Genomic DNA, 26,933 nt, shown 5'->3' on the forward strand with positions numbered 1-26,933 from the left:
ATAGAAGGAATGGGACTTGCAACAAAGTAAAATATAAGGCATTTTTGTAGAAGTCATCATTTGATATAATGCTAAATAAATCCTGCAGATATCTATGAGCTGGGGTCAAGTCAGTAGACAGCTGCACCAATAAACGCTGCCTCAGCAAATGTTTTATTGAGTTATTTTCCCCACACCTTCAAGTTTGGGAATGTAGCAGTGTGTGGACCCTCAGGTATGCTTCTTCCACAAAATGACAGAAATTATTTGAATGATGTTGAGTAACAACAGAGCTCTTGTTTAGGCATCCACAAACTTCAATCTCTTCAATATCACAAGCCCAAACTTTCTACAGCAGATCTCATTTCCCATTTCAGTAGAATCCAGCGTTCAAGGTCAAGTTTGCCAGTGTAAAGGATTCTTCTAAGGGGAGATGTTTGGACATGGGGTTCCATGACACAGAATGTCTCCTCTCTACTTGATATACATCATACAAAATTAGAACATTGAAAGGGAATACTTTGTAAAGTATATGATTATCTAACCACTATGCTGTACACCTGAAACTAATATAAAATAATATTGAATGTAAACGTAATTGAAAATAAAATTTTTGAGAAGAATGTTGAAAGGAAGTCAAGCCATATCAATTTTATTTGAGTTGTGCATCATGGTTGTGTGCCACCCTTGTGTAAGAAGAGTCTACATAATTATATAATGACCCTCTTCTGCAGAGCTTAAGACATTGTCACATTTGGTCATGCTACTGAAAAGGAAAACAGACTCAGCTAACATTAAACAATGGTAATACTAACCTGATTTAGTACGTGAACCTTCACACATTGGAAAATCCAGTTTATTGAATCCTACTCCTGATGTGTTGCCAACCCAACTCTAGGACCATAGCACATTTTAGCTTTAAGTTTTTCATCTGTGAAATGAGTAATTTGACTCTGTATCTCATGTTCCTTCTAGCTCTGTATCCTCTTAGGCTTTGTGTCTTGGTGGCCTTGAATGTGACTGATTAGTATGAGGGTAAAAGCCTCAAGTTGCCATGACTCTCAGAGTTGAGTGTATGTATTCATATTATTTTTGTAAGCTAGAGGAAGATAGCATTAACTTATCTTTACAAATGGGGAAACCCAGGATAATAATAGTGGCAAATACTTATATAGGTTTTACTATCCTCCAGCAATAGTCTGAGCACTTTATGAGATTTAACTTGTTTTATCTTCATAATAACCCTGTGAGGAAGGTATTATTATTATCCCTGTTTTACGAATGATGAAACTGATTCCCAGATAGGTTAATGAATTTTGTACAGTCATGTGGCTAACAAGTGTCAGAGCCTGGATAGAAGCCATGCAATCCTGTTCCATTGAGTGGCTATTGGTAGTGTCTTCAGATCCTAGAATTGGAATCGGAATCTTTATCAACTGAGTTATTGCTAAGCTCTTTTTTAAAAATCCCAATCTAAAGGATGCATTCTACCCCACTTTTTGGTCTTCACATGTAATAAAAAAGACAGCTCAGTGTGTGGGACAGAGAAAACTGCTTCTACTTTTGAGGTAGAATTCACAGTATCCAGACCCATGATAGGTATGTATACGCCTATTATAGCCTCTAATTGCTTTCTCTTTGCAATGGAAGGCAATCATTTGTAAGTCTTGGCTAGGACATATTGGTGAAAGAGTCCCTGAGTTTTCTGCATAAATGTGCAAGTGTCCAAACACCCTTGGGCCTCTAGATCCTTCATATAAACCATGGCCTTCTTCTAAGTAGGATAAAAATCCATGGGCCCAGAGTCACCCACTTCCAGTTCTGACTGGCCTTTACTGGAGGAGTCCTGCCAGCACAGCCCTGGCTGGCGCCCCCTGACCTCCAGGACTCTTTATCCCATGGCCCTATCTGCTGCTCCTGCTTCAGCTGACTCATTCCCTTGCCTGCCAAACTGGTAGCTGCCAGACTCCTCCTGCCTGCCTGCACTGCTCACCCCGGACCCCTTCCTTACCTGGGATCTGGGTCAGACAATAATGGGTAAAACTCCTTTACCACCTTTAATTACATTGGCCAAAAACAAAAGCCAACGAGCAGAAAGTGTAAGAAGATTCTATGAAATTTTAGAAATGTTCACATGTGTCAGAGTCATAAAAAGTGTTTAATTGAAAAAGTATTCTCTAACTTCCTATTATCCTGTTGGAGATGGTGCACCCAGCTCCTGTCAACAGGTCTGTCCTAGGGGGTGGCGGGTCTATCCACACTGTGTTTCTTACACCACCTTGCTTCTCACACCACTCTGCTTTCACGATGTGCTCAGGTGAATATGTCTTCTTTCTGGCCAGCACTCATCTCTCTCACCTCAATTACATTCTAATAAGTGTGTGTTGTAAAGTTCAGAGAACAAAGGCTCTCACCAGATTTTCTCATAAGTTATAAAACAATCTTTTCTGAAAATATGCGGGCTGCAGGAGTTTTATTCACTCTGCAATGATGTTCTGGGGAAACTCCAGTAACGAATTTAACCCTGAAGAGAAACCCCCTGCCCTGTTCTTTTGTTACTGTCTAAGACTGCCCTATAGACAAAGTGCTTAATTAATGAACTGTTATTTAAAGTATTGCTGACTTAACTGGTTTCCCGTGTCAGGCAGTTCTCCTAACTAGGCATGAAGGAAAAACAACAAAATAAAAACATTAAATACAATTGTCCCATCAAACCCTTTGGGAGAGAATTCTGAATTTATGTTAAAAAATGAATTAATCCAGGTCATTGGATGATTAGTATTTGATGAGATTCAATGGCTGGTGATTCCATTTAGAAGCAAGCCGGTCCCAAGAATCACTGTGGCAATATGATGACTGTCATTCCAGTTACTGTTGTGACAAGATTAGCTCAAATCTCTGTGACTAGTGTACTGTACTTAGCTTCTAAACTTGACACAATATTCAGAGGAACCTTCTTAGCTGTAGCTGAAATCTGTGGCAAGGTGGTGAAAAACTAGGAATTAGGGGTATTATAGAGGCCCTAGTAGGCATATTTTATCTCAGGTTTGTCAGTTAGAATTTTGTTTCTGAAACTGAGAGAACTACTGGATCAGAGAAGATAGAACGAAATTGGTAAGTCCCTCAGTAACACCACAGGAATTCATCAAGTGCATCAAACTTTTGCAAAGGTTTGGGTAAATCCTGTGTCAACTGCAGGTTGGTGATAATAATGCTCTAAGCTGGTTCCTTTACGTGGAACCAGTTAATTAAGCTACCAGACACTGCTGATGTGCTTGGAAACCAGTCCTAGTGATGACAGCACATGGAATTTAGGAGGCTCGAGAAAGGCGGCACCAGGTGAATCAGTTTGCTAGGTAGCGAGATAATTTGGCTGACTACAAAACCCATGCTGGTGGGAGAGTGATATTGATTTGTGGAGAAATATTGTGGTTGGTAAGAAAGAAGTGGTTTCCCAAAAGGTCAGAGATGTCTTCTGGAGGGCTGGGTGGCAGCTGTTGGAAATCTCACAGTTCTTGAGAGAAACTGGAAGGAGGGAAGGAGGCAGGAGGGAGGGGCGGAGCAATTAAAGGGGTGTGAGGGCAGGAGATGATACAGGAGAACACACTACATGGAAGAGAAATGATCCAAAAGAAGATATCATGTTCTGCCTCAACTACACTGACCTCATTTTAAGTCTGAAGTGTCCATTTTGTCCCAGATTCAGAGCTCTTCTTTGCTGGGTGAAACGGGGGAGTCTTTGGCTCCCCCTAGAGGCTAGAGTTTGCTGACAGTAGTTACCGCACCTAAAACAAATTGCAACCTGTTATTTCTCTGTTACAAAGCAAAAGGAAATCTGACCACGACTAGATTTTACTCACATTGCTAAGGGATGAGGTATAATTCAGGCAAGAAGAGAAATTACCCTTTAAAGTAGAAGAATATGTATATATTTTTAATTAAGAAGAAAAATTGACACAACAGAATTGTGAATGTTTACACATTAGTGACAATTACAGTTGTTGAAGTACAGAAAGCAAATTGGACCGAAGAAGGGTTAAATAGTGCTAAGTTTTCCCCAAATTTCAGACAACTTCATATGTGAGACTTGATTTGCTGATGGGACCCTCTTAACCCTAATCCTGAGTGTGCTTACCTTCAGACAAATTACCTATAATTATGTTTTAAATTGCTAAACAATTAAGACATAAGATTATGAAACTTACATACAATTGATTATTTCAAAAAGCTGAAATGGGAACTTTTGCAGTGAACACTAACCTTACAACCTGGAAGTTTAATGAGTCAGATTCTCTTTGGGGAAGTCAGCATGTGGGCCACTGAGAGAGACAGAGTTGACATGGGTAATAAAGGCAGTGTCAGCCCTGTCAGATTTGTCCCCCAGCACCCCTGCGCCTCTGTCAGCATCTCTCCACTGGGATGGGTAAGTGGCAGGTGGGCAGAGGAGGGCTATGGTGTGGTGTTTGTTACCTACAGCCCTCTGATCCGTACATGTGACATTGCTCTGCTTCTCTGCATACACAGCTGTCAGGCTCCAGCCTGGCCCCAAGGAGCGGTTTGGTATCTGTGACAGCCCTGTGTGCATTGTGCTCTCTGCGCCTACCCCTGCTCCTGCCAACAGCAATACATGCAATACAGTTAGTCTACTCTGTGCTGTGAGATTTAAATGATCACTGATTTAACCCACTGTGGGGACCCAATATGGGGATAATGGGAGGGTCTTGGAGCATCTCAGCTGGGGGAGGGCAGTTGTGCAGAGAAAACCATGACAGTGACTCTGCTACCCAGTTATAAAGAAGAGCTGTGGTGCTATTTCATCTGCCTCCAGGCTTTGTTCATCAGCCACATGGCGGTTGGCATGCTCCAGAGCACTCGGGATTTATGTCCTCCTGCTCTCCCCTCTAGGAGCTAATCAATACATTTTGTTGGGGAGAAAGTGCTCTCTTGACATATTTCTTCCCCTCGCAGTCATGATCAAGCCTCCCATCTTAAAACTGATCACCCAGTACCATCTGCACCCATAAAACAACCCCTGCTTCAGTCCTGGTCCCATTTACTTAATTCCTCTCTTTACCACCCACTAAAGCAAAGCAAAACAAAACCCAGGAAACATTTCCTGTGATTTCCTGGAAAAAGACTTGACAGGAGCCAGAGGGATAGCTTTCTAGCTTCATTTCTTGTCTCCCACTCACTGTTTAGTTTATCACTGGAATTAAGGGGGCGGGGGGGGTGCCTTAGTGGATTTACTTATTACACCCTTCTTTTGAAATGATATCCAGTCCTAAAAAATATATTAACAATTAATCCATGTTGATCTTCCTTAAAACTGAAAGTGAAGAAATAAATATGATTCTTAATACTGTGTTCCTTATAGTCTGGGGATCTCAGTGAATTAAATATTTTTAAAAGTGTTTTAAGGAATATGCTTTGCCAGATATGTGTTATTATGTAACAAACTACTCAGGAATTTAGTGGCTTTAAACAATACCCATTTTATAATATCTTATGTTTTGTGGGTTAGAAATTTGTACAGGGCTTGGCTGGTTGATCCTTTATGGTGTCAATGGAGGTCACTCAGTCGCATCTAGCTGGTAGACAGTCTGTTCTGGGAGATCAGATGACTGTCACTTTGGCAGGAATTGCTGAAAGGCTGGGCTCCAATGGGAATGTTGAGGATAGAGCCCACCTGTGACCCCTCCAGCATGTCAGTCTCAGGGTAGTCAGACTTCTTAGCTGGTGGTCAAGGATCTGAGAGCAAGTGTCCTCGTGAGCAAGATGAAGCTGCATGGCCCTTTACGACCCAGTCTTGGAAGCCGCATAACATCTCTTCTGTCATATTCTGTTGGTCAAGCAGTTACCCAGAATCAAGGAAAGAAAACACAGAGTTCACCTCTTAATGGGAGGGGTGTCATGTGGTATAATCATCATTCATGCACGAAGGAGACACCTCTACTCTCTTACTCATTTTATGAGCCATGATTTAGGAAATTTTTTTCCTTGGCCTTTGAATGCAGGATGTCCAAAATATTGTTTCCACCATTTGATGTTTTATACTAGTGGCTCCCAGTCTTCTAGATTTTAAAATTCATTTATTTTTAAATGAGAAGGATTGACATAGGGGAAACTAACTTTTTATTTTACTAAGGAGGTTCATTAAAAAATAACAATGGCCCTGACTGGTGTGGCTCAGTACCAGTCTGTGAACTGAAAGGTCACTGGTTTGATTCCCTGTTAGGGCACTTGCCTGGTGTGGGCCAGGTCCCCATTTGGGGCGTGTTAGTGGCAACTGATCGATGTGCCTCTTGCACATTGATGTTTCTCTCCCTCTCTTTTTCCCGCCCTTCCCCTCTTTCTAAAAATAAATAAAATTTTAAAAAATAACAATGATTCTAACCATGCATACTGCTCTTTGTATCACTATCATCTCATAAAACAAAAGGCATGTTCACATCAAGAAATAGGAAGGACATATCCTTAGAATAAAGGGTTTTACTTCAAATTGAATGTTTTTATGAAAAAAGGATTATTATTTTCCTTGTTTTCCTCATTTTACTATCAGCTGGTGGGAACTTTCTTATAAAATCTATTCTGTAGAGGTGTCTTCTAGACAAAAGTATCAAGAATGTCATTTATCAGACTTGCTTGGGACACTCAAGATACTAGGGTCAGAATTTCAGATTTACATTAGTTACATTAATTGCATAGCTATATGGGAGAAGGACTAGGGTTTGAGTTGAACCTACTATGTTAAACTCAAATTAAATTAGTTAGGTTTTACTGATTATTCAAAATATATCTATTATTCTATTATACATTATTATATAGAATAATGTAGTCTCATGGAGGTTCAGAATAAGATGCTGTAAGACATAGTACCTACCAGGGGTCAAATTGCAAATTGGTTGTAGAGGTAAGACAGATAAATAATATAAGTCAGAATGTGGGTGAAAATATGTAGAAGTTACACTGAAGATTAGAGTAGTCTCAGGTGTTGTCACAAAGAATGTGAAGGTGACATTCAAGGTTCAGGATTTGGATGGAAGGCTAGAGAAAGATGCTTTATACCGTTAATTGGATAAGGGTTCAAAGATAAGAATGATTATAGTGTGTTTAAGGAATATCAAGAGACTTTTGGGTGGGTTTTGGAGGAGAAAACAAAATGGATTCAACATTCTTTTTTTGTTTTGTTTTGTTTTTGAGCCATAATATAATAATTGATTAAAATTCCTACTTTTTTCTTATTCTCAAAACGATCACTTTTCCTTCTTAAACTGAAAAGCAGATGGCTGACTGCTCATGCTAGACAGAAATCATGTATAATCATAATAAAAATAATCAGCCACTAAATAACAGCTTCAGTACTTAGGGTCGACGCCTGAACATTGGGTGACCTCTTAAATACCTAGGAGTACTCCGACAGTTGAGGATTGAGGAGCCCTTGTGTGATGTTTCACCACTAATGACAAAATAAATCTCAAGTGTCAAGAAGTGCTGTCCTGAATTCACCTCAGCTTGGCCGGCAGTAATGGATTAGGACCAACATACATTATTAGTTCAAGGCCGATCTCTGTATTTACTCTCTCATGGCTCTCGGCTGGCAGCTTAGGTATCTGCCTACCAAGGGAAACAAAAGGTCACACTGGAGCATCGGAAATGGATTATTGGATTTTCCCTTTAGACATAGGCCAGAACCTGTTATAATTTAACCTGGTTTTTATTGTGATATTTGCCACCTAAATTTAAAAAAAAAAAAAAAGCAATAAAAAAATCTTACACATAATTTTCTAAGAAAGGGGTCTTGGAGGACTTGTATAATCATCTCCCAATGAATGTTGATCCAGCACAAGGTGACTGTTGAGTCCCTGGCAGACCCATTTTCCTGCTAGGCACAATCACATCCCCAGTGTCTGGAAAGGGCCTGAGGTAAGCTGTAGGAGTCCTTCCCTTTCAGATGGTCTGTTGCTTAACATATCAAAAGATATAATATGGACATTGTCCCAAGATTATTTTCTTGTTCTTTTCCTCTCAAATACCAGTCCCTTTTAGATTTTTACCCTTTATTTGTTCACTGTGCTGCTATAAACAAATCCTTTCATCGCTTGCAGGTGTGCTTAAACTTAAGGAGATTAATTAGTTCCTCATAAGCCTGTTTTGCATTATTTTCTGGAAACAAGACACATGATAGCACTGGTCTCCTGAACTAGCTCGCTCTTTTGGTAGCAGAAGTCCTTTGCTGTGCTCTGTTGTACCTGCAGCTGCAGTTTTGGGGTAGTCATGTTCATGTTAATATGCTTGATGTTTTTCTTCTGTTTTTCTTCTGTTTTCTCTGCTTTCCGTTTGTTCCAGTGTTTCCTCCCGCCCAGCAACATCGTGCCCCTTGGCTTCTATGAGTGGTGGCTGTACGGAGCTACATGCCCTGCCTCCATTTCCTGACAGCCCCTCTGCTCTGGTCGCCTGCTCTCTGCTTGTCACAACTGCTGTGCAGAGATTGCTCCTTCAGCCATGCTGCCGACCTCTTCCAAGACAAGTCCAAAGGCCTTTTCTGAGCTCCTGTGCTCTGGGTCCCCTTCTCCTTTCCTTCTGAAGCATTCTCTCCTCTCTCCCACCTTCTTCTTATCTCCTCCCCACAGTTTTTACCCCTGAGTTCTTTTCCCTTTCTAAAGGTGGCTTCCTCAAGGGTTTAACCCTGAGTCTCTGTCCTCCCTGTCTTTCATCCTTGCAGAGAAATCCCATATTTCACACACCTCTAAACCGCTGTGCAGCCCCTCCCGAGCAGGGTTCTTTTCTTAAGCACCACAGCCTCGGGGCTAACTTGATATTGCCTTCAGATGCTCCCACTCTCCTGCTACACACCTGGCCTCAGCACTGCTACAGGCAAACCTTTTCTAAAGCAGGGGTCTTCGGACTCCAGGCTACAGGCCAGATCCGGCCCTCTGCCTGTTTTGTACAGTTTTGTTGGAACACATCCATGCTATTAGCTTTCAAGTGGTTTGTGGCTGCTTTCTTGCTCCAGAACCAGGGGGAGGGATGGGGGATAGGCAGTGCCAACAGAGCACATATAGCCGGCGAAGTCTCAACTATTTACAGTTAGGCCCTTTATAGAAAAAGTTCATCTGTCCTAATCTAAAGTGTCCAGGTCTTTTCACAACAGGGCTTTGATTACATGAATCCCCCACTCAGGAATTCATCAGCGGCTCCCCATTGTCTCATTATGTAATTTATTTTAATTTTTTAGCTTGTTAGTTAAGGCTTCTTCTCCCTTACTTATCCAGCTTAATTATAGCTCTGCACATGGCCAACCCAGGCTCCTACTCCCCTAAGCCTCCCAGCCTTATGCTCTGTTCCAGAGCAGACGGCCCCTGGACTGTTGTGTGCGTCGGAGAGAACGCAAAAAACGCCATTCTGCCCATCCTATTCTTCATACTCCCCTTGTTTTTTTGAGGCTCAACTCAAGCCCTGCTTCCCTCATGAAGCATTTCCTAATGATCAGCTATATTGATGATTGCTTTATTGATTTGCATGTATCACTGTATGCCCTGTTCTGCCCTGTTCACGTGCAGTATCATGAGGGTTACTGATGTGAACATCATCCGCCCTTGTTTAAGACGTGGGCCCTGTCAGGCCTGCCCTCCTCTTGTATTCTCTATTTTATTACAACCTACCCCAAGCCAAAGTCCTCAGTGTCAACCTCCACACTTCCTTACCTGTCTTTCAGTTTATAAGAACTGTGGCCTCTGACTACAATCACCACCTCCAGCCTTGTCCCCGTCCCAAGCCCACTGGCCCTGCCTCAGATCAGGCTGACAGCAGTCCTGTCTTTCCTGGGCAACCAGAGTTACCTTCTCAGTGCTCTTTCTTCAACTGGCCTCCTTCCAGGGCCAGGACCGGGTGAGGAGAGTGAGGCACCTAAAGCGCAATATTTAAGGAAGCGCTCGCTCACAGAGTCTTGCAAGTGCGGAGTTTGCACCTGAGAGTGAGTGCTTCCTTAAATTTTGTGCTCCCGGCACCTCAGGCCTCAGTTGCCTGATCTTGGTCCAAACCCTGCCTCCCCCTCCTCTCCGTCAGCTCCCTGCTGTTTACCCTCCCTGTGGTTTCAAGGTGGATCTTTTCAGGTGTGAATGATGTCTGGTCTGATCACTAGTTTCCCTAAGGATAGAGGTCAAGTCCTTCGGTTGACCTCTCCTTATCTTCTAGCCTCATCTCTCGTCACTCTCAGCGCTCCCACCAAAGAACTCTGCATCAAAGAACTCTGCATTCTATCCACCAGACCCAAGGGAGGGAGGGTCCCATTAGTGCCTCTGCACCTGACATTCCTACAAACCTTTAAACTTGATCCTCTTCCCTTCCTTGGAACTTGCCCCTTTTTGGAGGAGAATTCTTATTCATAATTCAAAACTCAGCATGACCCCCTGTTACCTTCTATGGGAGGCTTTTCAGAATTCTCTGGAACTAATTAAGTCACTCCTTCCTTTTTTCCCCCTTAAGCATAATGTACTCACCTTAATTATAGCATGTGTTTCATTTAGTGATAATTATTTTTTGCATATTTTTAATCTCCCAGGAAACCAAAGGTTTAAAGTCCCAGATTTATATTAAAATCAGTTGGAAGTTTTTTAAAAGCGCCATTGCTAAGTCCTACCCCAGAACCAAAATAACAGGGTGTGGTCATCTTTGTTCTTTTTCTTAAAGCTTTCTGGTGATTCTAAAGTGAAGCCATTGACTGAAACCACAGCAATAGGCTGTGAGCTGCTTGAGTGAGGGCCAGGTCCCTGTCATGTTTGTGGGCATCTCCTCACTGCCCCTGCTCTCCTTCCTCCTCCCCTTTCCTCTTGCCTTACAAGATGCCTGGCTTACAGCAGGGAGTCAGCTAAGAGCTGTGGAATTGACGACCACTCCATTCATTTTTTCCATTCATTGGCTCAGAGATTGGGGTTATTGAAAAGGGGGTTCAGTCAGTTACCACTTCTCTTCATCATCACAGGCCTTGGAGAGGGGAAGTTTACAGAGAGAGGGGTCCCATGGGTATGGAACCGATATCTATCCATGGCGCTTCACAAAGTGACTTTCTGTAATGCTTGTGATTCTAACACTTGTTTCTTAATTGCTTTGAACACCAAGTGAGCTGTAGTTGCCCTTTTTTGGTTCTGCAGAGCCATACATACAAAAAGTACTTGGATATCTCTTCCACTATCCAGGGGACAGGCTGTATGCTAGCCATCTGAGGAAAGATTAGAGAATGCATTGAACTTCTTTATTAGGACTTTCTTCTGCTCTTGGCCCACTGGATTCTGTGAAAGTGCCTTTGGGCCTTCACAGGCTGTTAAGTGCCCAGGTGGACTTAGGTAACAAGCAATAATATTACTTGATATGGCATTACCTGACTATATAAGCAGCTACATCCGTCTCTGCCTAGACCAACAAACTTAAATGTCAGACTTTTTTCCAAATGTAACAGTCAGAGATGTGCTGTAGACTGCGTCTGATATTTACAGTTCTTTCCAGCAAAGGTGAGCTGACTTTTGTTGCAAATGTCCTCCATTGCAAATTAGAAAGGGCTTTTTATTTTCATTTGTACATATGCCTTTGTATTATTACTTTCTTTACTTCTGATTTTTGTGAAGGTCCACAGACGTATTGGAACACATAATGGCCCTTACCTGTGGCTACTAAAAATAATAATTGGAAAAAGTACAGGCTTTTGGTTTTAGGAGAAGCCTATTAATTACTTATTTAAATAGTTTTAGGTTGCAAAGAAAAGTCTTTGAGATGAAAAAAATTAGATGACTGTTCCAGTGCTGCTTCAGGTTGTATCTTTTCAGAAGTTGAGCTGAGGGAGGCCAAAAGCTATAATTTCACTTTCTACACCATCCCAGAGCTCAGTCCCTTTCTTCCTGTTGTCTCTTTTTATCACCATTTGTTTTCTCCTTTTCTCTCTTTCCTTCACATCACATCAATAGTTATATCGTTTATTTTATTTTATTATTGAACACCTATGTTGGACATTGCTAAATGCTTTATCCCATTTAATCCCTCAAAAACTGTGAGGCGGGTACTATTATTAACCCCATTATACAGAGAAGAAAATTGAGGCACAAAGAAATTAAGTAATTTAACGAGGATCAAACAGCTAGTAAATGGTAGATAGAGCAAGGATTCAGATCTAAGCCATGTGTTTCAAGAGCCTGGGCTCTGAACTATTTGTTGCTTAAACCAAAGTTCAGAGTGGTCAACAGTAGTGAAATGAAGATGAAGGTTATTGCATTTGGTTATGAAACAAAGGCAACAGCAACAAAACAGTTTCCTTCTTCCCCACCTCTAACCCCATTGCTTTAGTAATGGGTTCACTTATCAGCACATTCAGTGAAAGAATCCAATAGAAAATAAAAATTCAAGCACAGCATTTGAAGCTAGTAATGATGAGAAATAGCAAGTTGTAGGTAAAGAGGGAGATGCTGCATCCTTCTTTGCACTGGGTGGGTGCAGGAGTAGCTGGAAAGGGACAGTGGTCCCTGGAATAAGCCTTTTATAGATTGCAGTGGAGTCTCGCTGACAGATGGCCACACTCATAGCCAACCATTCTGGGGGTCTGGAGGCAGCAGCCATAAGGCAGCAGCTGAGAAAGCTTCTACATCAGTGGGTAGGTAAGTGGGGAGGATCCACAAGAGTCAAGCAAGGGAGAGAGGTTCCCCACCTCACCCTACACCTTGTCCTGACAGACAGAAGAGAAAGCCTGGGCCTGCTTTTCAGGAAACCCCCTCTGATTAAACCTGGATTGGTGATGGTCAGTTAATGAAAAAAGTGGTAAAATGAAAATATGCAAAATATATGTACTTAAATTATACAAGCATACATTCATTTGACCATCTTTGGATGCAGGAGCAAAGACTCTCCTTAGAGCTGGGAACTTCAAACAAAAGTACCCTGTCGTCTTTCTGGCATCAACAGCCATTATGTGATTTTGATGTTCAGTTTTAATTTCTTTAAAGTGGATGGAGTGAGGGCTCAATCTGAGCACAGAGTCTCTCATATATGATTTTTCTCAGCCTTTTAGAATTATATTGGTCACATTTATTTAATACTTGTAATTTTCTTTGCAACTAGTTTTCCCCAAATCTTTCTTAAGTTAGTTTTTATAGAAGTAATTCCAATTCCTTTCACACTCCTATTTTATTTTTCATGTGATTGATATTTAATTAAATAAATACTTAATGACAGATGGAACCGACACTAACAGGTTGGGTATAAACATAGTAAGCCTGAAGTGCTGCTGGTGGAAGCAGCAGGAAGGTTGGTGAGTTCAAGGAAGAAGTTCAGAGAACAGTTCTCAGTGTGTCTGTGGGTGGGTTGGTTAATTCATTCAGCTGATTAAGTAAAAGTTAGTTAGGTTGGAGAAAACCATACCTCTGCAAAGATAAATTCACCTGCCTCTAGTGAAAGGAATAATATCTAAAAAATAATGAACGCAATTTAGGAAATAAAGCCTAAATATGATAGGTCATATTCTATTATTGGTTTCAACAACCATTTCCAGAACTGTCGTTTATTCTTAAAGATTTATTTATTTTTTAACTTTGACTTAAATTTTTGTTTAAAGATTTATTTATTTTTTAACTTTGACTTAAATTTCTGTTTTAACCTAAGAAAAATTCCCTTATAAAAGGCAAGTGAGATCATCACCTCATGGAGACTACTGATCACTGAATTCAGAATACCACCGCAGAATGTTTTTCATTGAAAATCAATCTGTAAATCAATGATGGGACAAATTATAGAGTAATGCATTAGCCATGCGTAACTGAAGTACTTAAGACAATTTTTAAAAACTTAACTAAAAATTACTATGAGAAAGACACTGTAGATCATTTCTTTAAATTGTTCTGTTTAGTTTAAAGGCGGTTTAAAATGATGATGGGGGAGAAGATGTGGCCCCTGAGGGACTGTCAGAAAAAATCAAAAGCAGCTTTAGCAAAGAGACAGATATGGAAATGTGATATTTGTCAGGGGAAATGAGGCTATGATTAAGAAAAATGGAATAAGCCCCATGTTAGAAAATATCTTAATGGGAAATCATGCCTGAGGCCTCTTTCATCTTCTGAAAGACCAAGAGGCTGGGCTAGTCAAGAATGGCCTGAAGCTCAGCTGTGGTGGGAGGAGTAGAATGAGCCTCAGGTCTTATTTTTCAGGCCAGGTTCAACTTCCTGAAAGGCCAGCTGAATTAAAATCTTCTTTAGTTTCCAGAAAGGATCCAGGAATCACTGCCTCCCACATGGGAGGTCTGCCTCTAGTCCCGAGGAAGACAGGTCCCATGAGGGGACTGAAGTTTTTGCTTGTCTCTTAGAAATCTTCAGCCTGTGTAGGGAGAGCTCACTTGTTTTATGTCTTTGGATTTCCAATAGTCCATAGCCTGCATCTTCTCCTCTCAAATATGTATTAGCAAATACATACTTTAAGTTAAAAAAAAAAAAAAAACTATTAGGGAGGTAATGTGTTTTACTGGAAAGCACAGCAGCCTAAAAGTGCCTCCAAATTCTAAAGTGCACCCAGGTCATATCGGGTCTTGTTCTAATGCAAAGTCTGAGTCCAGAGTGAAGCCTTACACTCTGCATTTCTACCAAGTTGTTGGTCCAGTCTTATACTCTGCGGAGCAAGGATCTAAAAGACCTCATTTCAAGTCCTGACTTCTCACAGGCTCAGTTTCCTACCTGTCAAGTGAGTCATTTTGAACTAAAATACCTTTTAATTTTGACCAGCAGCAGCAGCACCATGCGTAGAGAACTGAGAACCTGGTCTGTGTCAAGAGCACATCTCTGCTCTGAGTTTTCAAGGACTCCTCATTGCAATACTGTGAAAGCAACGTGGAAATAGGAAAACAAACAAGACAAGAAATGCAGTTTCTCTTCTTACTGCCCTGGAGTTTTCAGTTTTACTCACATCGTGCCTTTGCTAACATTGGAAAGTCTGGCTTGAAAAAAATAAAAGTCTGGCTTTACTTACATCACAGGATCAACAAATAAACCTTCTAATTATGCTGTTTGCTCTAAATAAGCTACTAGGTAGGCTTAATTCTCTCCATTGCATGCCCAATGGAACAGTCTAATTACCGGTAATAATCCAATGAAGCCGCACAAGATTATTGCCTTAGGATCCGAAACATATTTTTAACCAGAGTAGAAGTAAAGGTACAGCTTAATACTACTTTTTTTTTTTTTTTTTTTGTTAAACCTGTCAGTTGTGGAGGAATTTAATACCATCTTGAATGAAATTTTTCTTATCCTTTGGAATCCTCTCAGATGTTCCCTCCTCAGTGAAACTTTCTCCGAGTCCACAGTCAGAGTTAGTCGCCACCTCCTGCCCCTCTGGTCTCAGGTTCACCCCCATCAGGCCACACACCTCACAGTTGGGCTCACTCAGTTATGTGCCTGTTACCTTCCTCACTGAATTACAAGCTCTTGAATCATCTTGATGAATAGAAAGAGTTTATGGAGTTGGTGCACAGGTACCTGAGTAGATGCTTCAGCACTGTTCTGTCCTGGTCATGTGTCCCCAGGAGGCCATGGGAAGTTCTAGCCTGACTGCCCCTTTCTCTAGTGGCCATGATCAGATGGAGGTGTTGGGAAGTTTGCATGAAATAATGGGTGTGAAACTATCTCCTCCTCTCCTGACTTAGAGGAGGCATCAGATGAACATTTGTTTCAACTTCTCTACTACTTCATGACTTATAAATCCGTACATTCTAGCACTTCAGGAAAAGTCACACAAAGCCGGTGCTTAACAAATTCTTTAAAATGGATAATATCCTCTCTTTTAAGGAGACTGGGTGTATTCATTTTAAGCATAATAATAAAACAAGATGGAGAAAGAACTGGTTTGATTTTCCCCAAATAGCTGACAGTGAAAGCATTTCTGAAGTACACAAAATGTATTTTGAAGTGGTTATTAAAATTTTGGCAGAGATTTATTTCTGGTTTGCTTAGTTTAGCAATCCTAAACACAGTGGAGAAAAGATAAACACTACACAGGAAAAAACACTGTCTTTAACAGGCAATTCCTATAGGGTATCCCTCTGTATATATTTATATGTATAAAATTTTTAGAAAAAAAATGATAATAGTTACATTTGGGAAGAGGGTCAAGGGTGAGGAGAAAGAAAGATTTATCTTCATTTCATACATATCTATGTGGTGTGAATTTTTGGCCATGCAGGCATATTTGTTTAAATATATATTAATATGGATAGCTGGGGGAATTGGAGGATGTGCCATTTTTATTTTACTCTTTTCTATAGTAAAGTCCCTAATACATGTTATTTTTAAGTTTTATTTTCAAATGGCTTAAGTGGAGAAATGAGGGTTTTCTCCCCTTTACCAAGTCCCTAAGCCTTCTCCATCACAGAAGTCCAGGGTGAGCTCAACCTGCTCAGCCATGGCGACCACTGAGCTTCCCGGAGCTCCTAGGGTGGGGCTGTGTCCTCACACTACTGCTGCGGGATGCGGGGAGTGACCTAGCACCCAGTTTGAGCCCATAAACTACTGGACTGATCAGTTCCTAAAGCCATACTCTGGCTTAGGGACGTTGAGGCCGCTGGCTACTGCCCTGAAGAAGGGAATGACAGGATGTGCAGACCAGCCCAGCAGGGCTATCACCCCTCCTGCACTAGAAAAGCAAGGGACTTGCCCTCCTTGGACCAGAGTGTAGGAGCCTGTTCTTTTTAGCAAGAGATTGGATTTTCCTTTGTTCTCTGGCATCACTGAGTTGTTTTCAGTATTAACCCCTTTACCCACCACCAGGGTTGGGAATGTGCCCCTTTGAATGTCTTAGAAGGAGTAGCGTATACCTTGTTCTATGCTAGGGTAGAATGAAGCAGCATTTCCTCCTAGCTCCTGTCTACCACTTTTTATTACCCCCGAATTTACTAATTTTAAGAAGATGGTGCCCAGGAAGAACTCACTGCAGAGACGTTTAAGGGACTGCTTTTAATTTAAGGTACCATCCACCACACAGGCCTGCACAGACTGGGATGTCTTCACGGGAGGGCAGCCAAGGTTGATAAAGGAATCATAACCACACTATACAATGAACTGCTGGCAGACTGGAATGTAGTAGCCACTCCCTTTTCTTTGGTCAAATCGTTAACTCCTCTGTGTCTTCGAGTTCCTCACCAATGAATGGGACTTCCATAGTAGTAACCTCCAAGGGTTGTCATGAGGATTAAATGACTTAACTCACACAAACACTTAGAACTGGTAAGGGTTTGGCAAGTGCAAGTGACTGTTTTTTGTTCCGGTGGCTGAAGCTCCAAGAAAAGACTCCCCAGTGTACAGATTGCAGCAGCCACAGGCCATTTCTGATCTGTGAGAGCTCACTTTCTGATTTGTAGGCATTTTTAAATACACAGACATTATTATGAATAAGCTTAGCTACTGGTAATTCTTGTTGGAGACATGAATAGCAAACTTGAGCCTCTTATGCTATAAATAAGAAATATGCTGCATATGCATTTCCCTGGGTGACTCTCTCTGCTTTTGGAATTCTTTTGCCTTGTGCTGGTACATTCTTGACATTGTCTTCTGGACATACATTGGGCCTCATGATATGTCTAATCTCTTTAATGAGAAGGATGATCCGGCCCTTCTAGTCAAGATGGTGGCATAGGTAGACATGGCTCACCTCTTTGCACAATCACATCAAAATTACAACTAAAATATAAAACAACCATCATTCAGAAGCATCAGAAATAAAGTAAAATGGAAGTCTGACAGCTATGAAATTAAAGAAACCACATCCATCGAGACTGGTAGAAGAAGAGCAGATGCAGAATGGGCTGGTCCCTCACCCATGTGTGGTGGATAAAAATTCAGAAAGGATATCTTGGGACAGAGAAGTCCTAGCCCCACACCAGGCCCTCCAGCCCAGGATTCCAGTGCCAGGAAGATAAATCCCCACAACTTCTGGCTGCAAAAACCAGAGGGAATTGAGTTGGTGGAAGAAACTGCTGGAGCCCCAAGCAGTTCCTCGTTCCTCTTAAAGAAGCTACACACAGACTCACCTACTCAGACTCACTCCCTCTGAACTTCATTACTGGGGTAGCAGCTTGAAAGGCACCAGTGGTGTATTGAGAGAAACTGAAGTATCTGGCATCAAGGTGAGCAGAGGCCATTGTCCCTTTTCTAAACCCTTTCCTTACAGAGCCAGCAGGCTGGTGCCATATCTGAGACTCCATCAGACTGGCTAACACTGCATTGGAGATCCCAAGAGACTCTGCCCCACCCAATTTACAGCCCCACCCATGCTGCTTTTCCATGTGAATGGCTGGTCTTGGCTCATGCTTCACAACTTTGTAAATCCTATCAAACAAGCAACAGCTGGCTTCAGTGAACCCCAGGCCCGGCACTAGCAGCAGCCAGCCTAGATTCATAGCTTGGCTTTGCCTGGGAATCTCCAAGCCCAGCACAAGTAGCAGCCATCTCAGATTGCTTTATAGCTCATGCAGGGTGGCCATGGACAAAATACAGGTGAGGATTGACCTTTGCCTGCACCACCTGGGAAAACCCAGGGCCAGCACAGCCAGTGGACAACTATAGACCACATGGGAGTACCACTACTCTGCCTCTGCACAGCTGATCTTCCATGAAGGCAGAGCCTGGTGGTAAGTGGTCACAGCCAATCCTTGTAGCTGGCTGGCCTGGGTAAATCCCTCCCATTGATCTGCCAACAGCAACCAAGGCTCAACTACAAGGGGAGGGTATACTCAGCCCACATGAAGTGTGCACCTAGAATACCCAGCTTGGGTGATAGGGGAGGCTGTGCCACTGGACCCTATAGGTCACCAACTACATTAGGCCACACTAGCAAGACATGGAACCATAGCAGCTCTGCCTAATACATAGAAACAAACACAGGGAGGCTGCCAAAATGAGGAGACAAAGAAACATGGCCCAAATGAAAGAACAGATCAAAACTCCAGAAAAAGACCTAAACAAAAGGGAGATAAGCAATCTATCAGATGCAGAGTTCAAATCACTGGTTATAAGGATGCTCAAGGAACTTAGTGAGGACCTCGGCATATAAAAAAGATCCAGTCAGAAACGAAGGATACACTAATTGAAATAGAGAACAATTTACAGAGAAATAACAGTAAAGTGGATGAAACTGAAAATCAAATCAATGATTTGGAACAGAAGGAAGCAAAAAACAACCAATCAGAACAAGAAGAAACAAGAATCCAAAAAAATGAGGGTTGTATAAGCAGCCAGAAGGAGAAGAGAAAGAGGAAGAAATTGGAAAACTATTTTTAAAAAATATTGAAAGAAGACTCCCCTAATTTGGTGAAGAAAATAGGATACTAGTTCAGGAGGCACAGAGAGTCCCAAACAAGATGGATGCAAAGAGGCCCACTCAATGACACATAATTAAAATGCCAAAGGTTAAAGACAAAGAGAGAAGCTTAAAAGCAGCAAGAGAAAAGAAGAGAGTTACCTACAGGGGAGTTCCCAAGACTGTTGGCTGATTGCTCAAAAGAAACTTTGTAGGCTAGAAGGAATTGGCAAGAAATATTCCAAGTCATGAAAAGCAGGGACCTAGAGCCAAGATTGCTCTACCCAGCAAAGCTATCATTTATAATTGAAGGGCAGATAAAGATCTTCACAGACAAGAAAAAACTAAAGGAGTTCATCATCACCATTATTATTTGAAATGGTAAAGGGACTTACATAAGAAAAAGAAGATCAAGACTATGAACAATAAAATGGCAAAAAATACTTATCTATCAACAATTGAATCTAAAAACCAAACTAAGCAAACAAGAACAGTGACAGAATCATGGATACAGAAAGCATTTTGATGGTTGCCAGATGAGCGGTGGGTGTAGGGGAATGCGTGAAGAGGTGGGGAAATTAAGAAGTACTAATAGGTAGTTACAGCATAGCCATGGGGATGTAAAATACAGTATAGGAAATGGAGTAGCCAAAGAACCTACCCATGTTCATGACCCATGGACATGAACAAGGGTGGGGTGATTGCCTGAGACAGTAGGGGGTGCTGGGTGGAGGGGGCAAAGGGGGGAAATCATGAGAACCTTAAAAGCATAATCAATAAAATGTAATTTTTAAAAAGGATAATCTGCATATGGTCAGCCCCTTAGTACAGAGAAAAATATGCCATCCCCACACAGGAAAGGCTGACTTGCCACCTCTTTGTAGTGCCTCAGTCTAAATAAAAACAGTGTTTGTTTTTTCTTGTTCTGCAATTGCTCCAACATTGGCCATTCACTGTAGCTCTCTGTCCTTGGCCACCTGCAAAGCAGCATCCACATGCCATTGATGTGAGGGTCACCAGACTTTGTCAAATGTTCTCTTTCTGGGTCTCATATTGATCCAATAACTGTGTGTTAAGCAAACAAATTCTCAAGAGATTTCTCAAGCAAATCTAAAGCAATAAATCAGCCAGTGGTTTTTATTTAAATTTATTTATTTACTTATGTTACCTTATTGCTTAGATGCTGCTGAATATCTTGAATGTGCTTTGGAAAAGGGGCTGTTCCAATGGTGCTTTGGTGAAGCAAGGGAAAGAGGAGAAATAAATGAAAGGTGTTGTGGCAGCTTTTTAAACACCACATTCAAATATAACAAACATCCATGATTATTTATGCCATTTCCCCTAGACATTGCACACCCTTTTGGAAACCTCTCTGAAGTAACACTTGCCACACCTAATGTTATTTGATTCTAAGAAAGAATCTGGATAGGGCTTATGGGGGCCTGGTTTTTTAGAAGCAAGTGAATTAAAAATTCAAGTGTATACTCATAGTGACACAAGAAGGATATCTGTCTAACTTTGATTTTCCATTTGTTTCCTTATGGAAGCAAAGTCAACAATGGTGAGTTTCATGATTCCCAAACTACTCACAGCTCTTTCTCTTCTCCTTAGGCTCCTTAAAATCCTGACTCTAAGAAAGTTTTCTCTTATAAACATAATTTGAGAGTATTTTCAGAATAACTCTTATAACCTCTAAATTCACCTTCTCTAGCTTGCTTTCTTTCCCAAGGAAGCCAAAGCTTTCAGAAGGGGCTAGAGAAAAAACCCTTAGAATCCCCTTAAGTGTTCCTAATGGCCTGACCTTGGTCATGTGCTACAGGCAGAAACTGGAAGCAGGCTGGGGAATCCACTTTGACTTTAGAGTCCCCCATCTTGGCCTTGTTGTGGTAATAAGTCAGGCGTTCAGACCAAAGGTGATGTGACCACGAGTCAAACTCCAGGATTGTTCTGTGTGGAGACTCCTTATGTTTGCCCACTCTGTACCCATCCCCATGAGGCTTGTGAGAGCGTGACTCTTTTATCTTTTGCCCTTGCCATTGGTCACGACAGCCAAAGGTACCCACAGAGCTTACTTTCCAACTTGAAAGCTGAATTGTGTGTCCTACAGGATGTATTTTTAAAGGAAACTTCTCCCATGGAAAATGCTGGAGTGTATCTTGTCCTTGTTCCTTTGCTGTTACATGTGTCATGTACTCCCAATCTCTGACGTGTTTCTTTGTTTTCTGTGTTACAGGCAGCATAGTCTACCTCGGGATGATGGTGGGGGCGTTCTTCTGGGGAGGACTGGCTGACAAGGTGGGAAGGAAACAGTCTCTTCTGATTTGCATGTCTGTCAACGGATTCTTTGCCTTCCTTTCTTCATTTGTCCAAGGTTATGGCTTCTTCCTCTTCTGTCGCTTACTTTCTGGATTCGGGTAAGGCTTTCTCCTTCATATTTTATAGTAATGTGTTTATTCTTCATAACTGTACATGTTCTCTGCTCTAGAGGACCTCATTGCCAAGAAATCATCCCTTAACATATCTCCTCCCATGTCTTTGTGTCAGCCTTTGGGGCCATAATGCCGGTTCTTAGAAATAGAATTATCAGCCTTAAAATCTAGAAGAGAACACATGTCTATGTTCTCATGGCTGATTCTCTTAGTGTTTTACTTCTAGGAAGTGGGTATTGTTTTAAATGGAAAGCTCTTTCTATGACAGAGCACATTCATATATGTATTTTTTCTTCTGAAAATTTAATTTAAGCAAGAAATAGCTCTGGTCCTACATTATGAACTAACTGAAGTTTTGGACCATTCAGACATCCTCTTAAATCCAGGATGAGTGTGTCTCCAGTAAACGTTATTTTATTGACGTACATTAACAGCATATTTAATTACGTAGACAACCCGCTTCCTGAGATGTAATTGGTGTTTTTTGTTTTTTGTAAGTTTCTGACTTCCTGTTGAATTAACAGAAGTTGTGCTGTTAGCTGACTGCAGGCATAGTATAGCCCCAGGTGTAGTCATTTTCTTTAAAGAGCTTGAAGCGCTCATTACTGTTAAGTCAACTCACAGCTTAGGAAAACCCAGTAACTTTGATAAGGAAAAAAAGTAGTAAAAATATAAAATTTCTGATTTGTGCTTGAGAACTTAATTTTTATTAGAGACATTCTTTCTCTGAGGCGTCTGGCATAAGATGAATCTATAAGAATCATATGAAACATAAATAAATGAAGAAGGGGAAGGAGACAGTGCTGGGTTATGAATTTGAGAAACACATCAGTTGTGGTTGTTGATGACAGAGGAACCCACACAGCAAAACATAGTTGTGCTGAAAGAGGTCAGAGAACTACAACATGTATTTTTTTTTTAATTACCTATAGTAGTACTTTAAAATCAGAGCTGAGATTAGAGGGAATATAAAGCATCAGAGAGAAAGACTATCCAAGTGGGTTACTTCAAGAGGACAAAGATTTCCGCATGCAGACTAATGGGTCACTTTAAAAATTCATTCAAAATAATTTTAAATTGTTATAGCATTTTTTTTTTTTGCCACAAGATTTGTGTACATATTCAGATTGGTGTATTCTCCACAAATTTTTCTGATGTTCTTTTTAAACCTTATAGCCCCTCATATGCTACATTCTGCATACAGTGGGAAAAGATGAGACTAAATTGCATACATTTCAGAAAATTTCCTCAGAGTACATATATCCCCGTAAACCTAGAAGATTGGAAAGCTTGGGAGAGTGTAAAAGTATTTTTCTTTGGTAAAAAACATGATCAGAATAAATAATTTGCTCTGTAATGATGGAGGAGGAGGGCTTTCCTCAGTAGAAGGGACCTCTGATGCTCAGAGCTCTGTGTGAGATGGGCTTATGTACACTGCTGACTTGGTGAGGTAATCTGGCTCATGAGTTCAAGGGCTACAGCATACCCAGTTCTGAGTGAACTGAGATACCTGCGGAAGAACAGGTGTTATTTGGGGCTATTTGTTAAAGGCCCTTCTCCAGGTCCATAGGATGAGATGTTCTTTTTCACCAGGAAAGGCCAAGGTTTCCTTCTGCTTTCTATTACCTATATAATAGCGTTAGCCTGTCAGGAGAAGGCTAATAGCCTATCTGAAGTTTCCAGGCCTTTACATTTACAATCTTTCCAAGAAATTTCAACCATATCCACAGTCTCAAAAGTACCTGCCTATAGTCAAATCATTATGGTGATTTTAAGTGCCAGTCTGTATTGTGATATGGTCAACCCAGTTGACGGCAGAGAAAAGGGCTGTTATGGTACTGCAAAACATTCAGAATTAACGGGCTGTCTGGAAGCTAAATCAAGGGCAGTGCAGAAGCAGAGACTGCTTGGGTATATTCATGACATCATCTTCTGCCCTGTTGCAGACAAATCATTATTCATCAGCTAGTAGCTCAGGGCTGCTGAGCTCTTTATAACCTAATTTACCTGGCAAAGCACGGACTGTGTATTGCTAACTCAGCTAGGCTCTCTAAATTGTAATACCAGAGGCAAATGCACTGTGCCTTTGCGAAGCTGGCAAAGGACTGGAAGTCTGAAAATCCAAGGCTATATACCCCTGCCCTACTGTGGGACCTTGGGAAAGTCTCTCAGCTTCTCCAGTCCGGTTCATCTTTTGAAAAGGGAGATCATAATACTTTACATTCCTACCTGGGAGTGTGAGATTCGAGTGATATAATGTATTAAAAGTACATGGTAGAGGAGGAGATGTAGGATAATGTTCAGGAACACTCTCTCGTGGCTGGCACTTCCTGTTCTCTTTGTACTTTATCCCATTCCTTCAGCTAAGCTGCCTATGCCTATTGCCTCAGAGTGACAGCAGAGGAGAGGGAAAAAGAGGCCTCTTTCTGGCTTGGAAATTTCAAGTCTTGCCTTTGAGGGAAATGGAAAGGAAGAACCATAGGCAAAAGACTTGGGGGAAACCAGGGTGAGTAAAATGGAGTCTCCCTGCTCCCCAGAATAGATGGAGCTTCCCTAGGCTGGCAACAGGGCTGAGAGGAGCCAGCCATGTGAGCTTACTCACAGGGGCCCAGGTGGCAAAACACCCAGAGTTCTGTGAGGTCCAGCAACTGAGGGGACCTGAGACATGATGTTAAAGAACATGAAGAGACACCGACTTCCGGCCAAGATGGAGGCTTAGACGGACACGCTAGGTCTCCCTCTACAACTAGAGAGGAATACAACTACTTCAAAACAAAGGATAACTAGAAATTCCAGAAAATAAAACTACACGGAAGTCCAACATATGAAGTTATAAACCAGCGGTGCCATTTGGGCAGGTAAGAGTTAAAGAGGGCAGTGCTGTTTGCGGTGGCACCCGGAGCGGCTGGCGGCGAGGAATCCCGGCTACGCAAGCCCCTGGCGGTGCGCGACTCCGGCGCTGGGGAGAGCAGCCGCCGCATCGCCTTGAACAGTGAGGCCCAGGGGGATGGGAGGACGGATCCCGGTCTCCTAGCTGAATAACTGTGTGAATCCATCTTGGACCCCCGCCCCCAAAGAAAGCACCACAGGGCTGCGAAATAGGTCGCGGACAGGCAGGCGCCGGTCGCTGATTTGTGACGCCAAACGGCGCCGGTCGCTGATTTATGACGCGTACACAGGCACTGCCCCGGACAGCCGGCCCAAGAAAACAAAACGCATCTGTCAAAATGAGGCAGACAACTATAGAGATCCCGGTGACACAACTCACCAGACAGCAGATAGAGAACCTGACAGATGAACAGATAAGAAACCTGTCAGAGGCTCAGTTCTGGGCCATTGTTATCAGGTGGCTTACAGAATTCACAAAAGAGCAGGAAAAAGATAAGAAAGAAGCGAAAAAATTTCATAACGAAAGGAACAAAACCGCATACGAGATAGAAGGTGAGAAAAAATCCAGAGTTCATTTCAACAAACTGGAATATGGAGAAGGAACAAGCAGTCAACCAATGCAGCGAGAGGAAATGGGAAGCAACAATGAGAGGATCAGAAACCTCTGGGACAGCTATAAAAGGCCCAACATAAGAATCATTGGTTTGCCAGAGAATGAGGAAGATGAACTAGAACTTGAAAAATTGAGTGAAAATATAATAAAGGAGAACTTCCCAGACTTGGGGAAGGGAATAGGCTTGCAGGTCCAGGAAGCAAGGAGAGTTCCCAAGAGACTGGACCCAGGGAGAACCACTCCAAGACACATTATAATCAAAATGTCAAAAATTAAAGATAAAGAGAGAATCTTAAAAGCAGCAAGAGAGAAGAAAAGAATTATGTACAAAGGGGTCCCAATTAGACTATCAGCTGACTTCTCAAGGGAGACCCTACAGGCAAGAAGGGACTGGCAAGAAATATTCAAAGTAATGAAAATCCAAAACCTACAACCACGAATACTCTATCCAGCGAAATTGTCATTCAGAATAGAAGGACAGAGAAAGTGTTTCCAGGACAAAATAAAACTGAAAGAGTTCATTAGATCCAAACCACTGTTATATGAGATGTTAAAGGGACTGGTTTAAAAAAACAGAAGCTAGGGAGATGAAACAAAGGCAAACTAAATAGGCAACGAGAGTGGAAAAGGAACTGTGGGTACGGGAAGCATATTGGGGGGAGGTCAACAGGGAGGGGGAATGGGGAAAGGGAGGGAGATGATATAGGAATTGGGGATCAAGGTAGGAGGGAATGGAATAGACGGAGAGAGGTTGGGAGGAACTGTATGCACAACTAATGGACATAATCTAAAAGGGGGGGACAACTGGAGGGAGGGGGGCCACCAGGTGGAGGGGAGCAGAGGGAAGGGAAATTGGCACAAATGTAATATTTTAATCAATAAAACACATTAAATCTGAAAAAAAAAAAAAAAAAAAAAGAACATGAAGAAAGTTGGTGTTCTTCCTCAACTGAGTTTATGGGTCATGTTTTCTACATGTAATACGTGAAGTGCCACCTCTATGACAGGAGATTTTTTGTTTTTTTAAATTTAAAGTATAGTTGCTATACAATATTCTGTTAGTTATAATGTGTATTAGTTTCAGGTGTAGTTTCAGGTGTACAATATAATGACGACATTTTTATACCTTAAAATGTGATCACCCCACTAATTCTAAGTAATCATCTGTCACCGTGCAAATCTATCATGATATTATTGACTGTAGTCTCCTTCCTCTTTTTACCCATCCCCCCAACTTTTCCCTTCTAGTAATCATCCCCTTGGTCTCTATTTCTATGAATCTGTTTTTGTTTGTTTGTTTGTTTTGTTTGTCATTTTTGTAGATTCTACATATAAGTGAAACCATACAGTATTTGTCTTTCTCTGCCTTACTTATTTCACTTAGCATAATACCCTCTAGGTCCATCCATGTTGTCACAAAAGGCAAGATTTCATTCCTTTTTATTACTGTGCAATATTCCATTTTGTGTATATATATATATATATATATATATATATATATATATATGTATATATATATACCACATCTTAATCCATCCACCAATGGACACCTAGGTTTTTCTCAGCCGCTCTAGAATTCATCTGGACACCCTGTCTCTGAATTGCTGGACAGTCTCAGCCAAGTCTCTGTTTTCTCCAATTCCTCTTCAGTTCACCTCAGAAAAACACTTTAGCACCTGCTGTAGTCCCGAAACAATGCTGGAACTTCC

At 41.6% G+C, this 26,933-nt stretch overlaps 1 protein-coding gene across 1 annotated transcript in view; it reads left to right on the forward strand.

The window, feature by feature from the left end:
- Positions 1-26,933, forward strand: part of SV2C (synaptic vesicle glycoprotein 2C) — a 142,930-nt gene that overhangs the window by 23,094 nt on the left and 92,903 nt on the right. Inside the window, exon 2 of the mRNA XM_090278963.1 lies at positions 21,527-21,707. Within this exon, the coding sequence (XP_090135089.1) occupies positions 21,527-21,707 (181 nt within the window). The remainder of the gene's footprint in view (positions 1-21,526; positions 21,708-26,933) is intronic.

The sequence above is a fragment of the Furipterus horrens genome, unplaced genomic scaffold (assembly GCF_987537825.1).
Source record: "Furipterus horrens unplaced genomic scaffold, mFurHor1.1.pri manual_scaffold_5, whole genome shotgun sequence".
NCBI lineage: Eukaryota > Metazoa > Chordata > Mammalia > Chiroptera > Furipteridae > Furipterus > Furipterus horrens.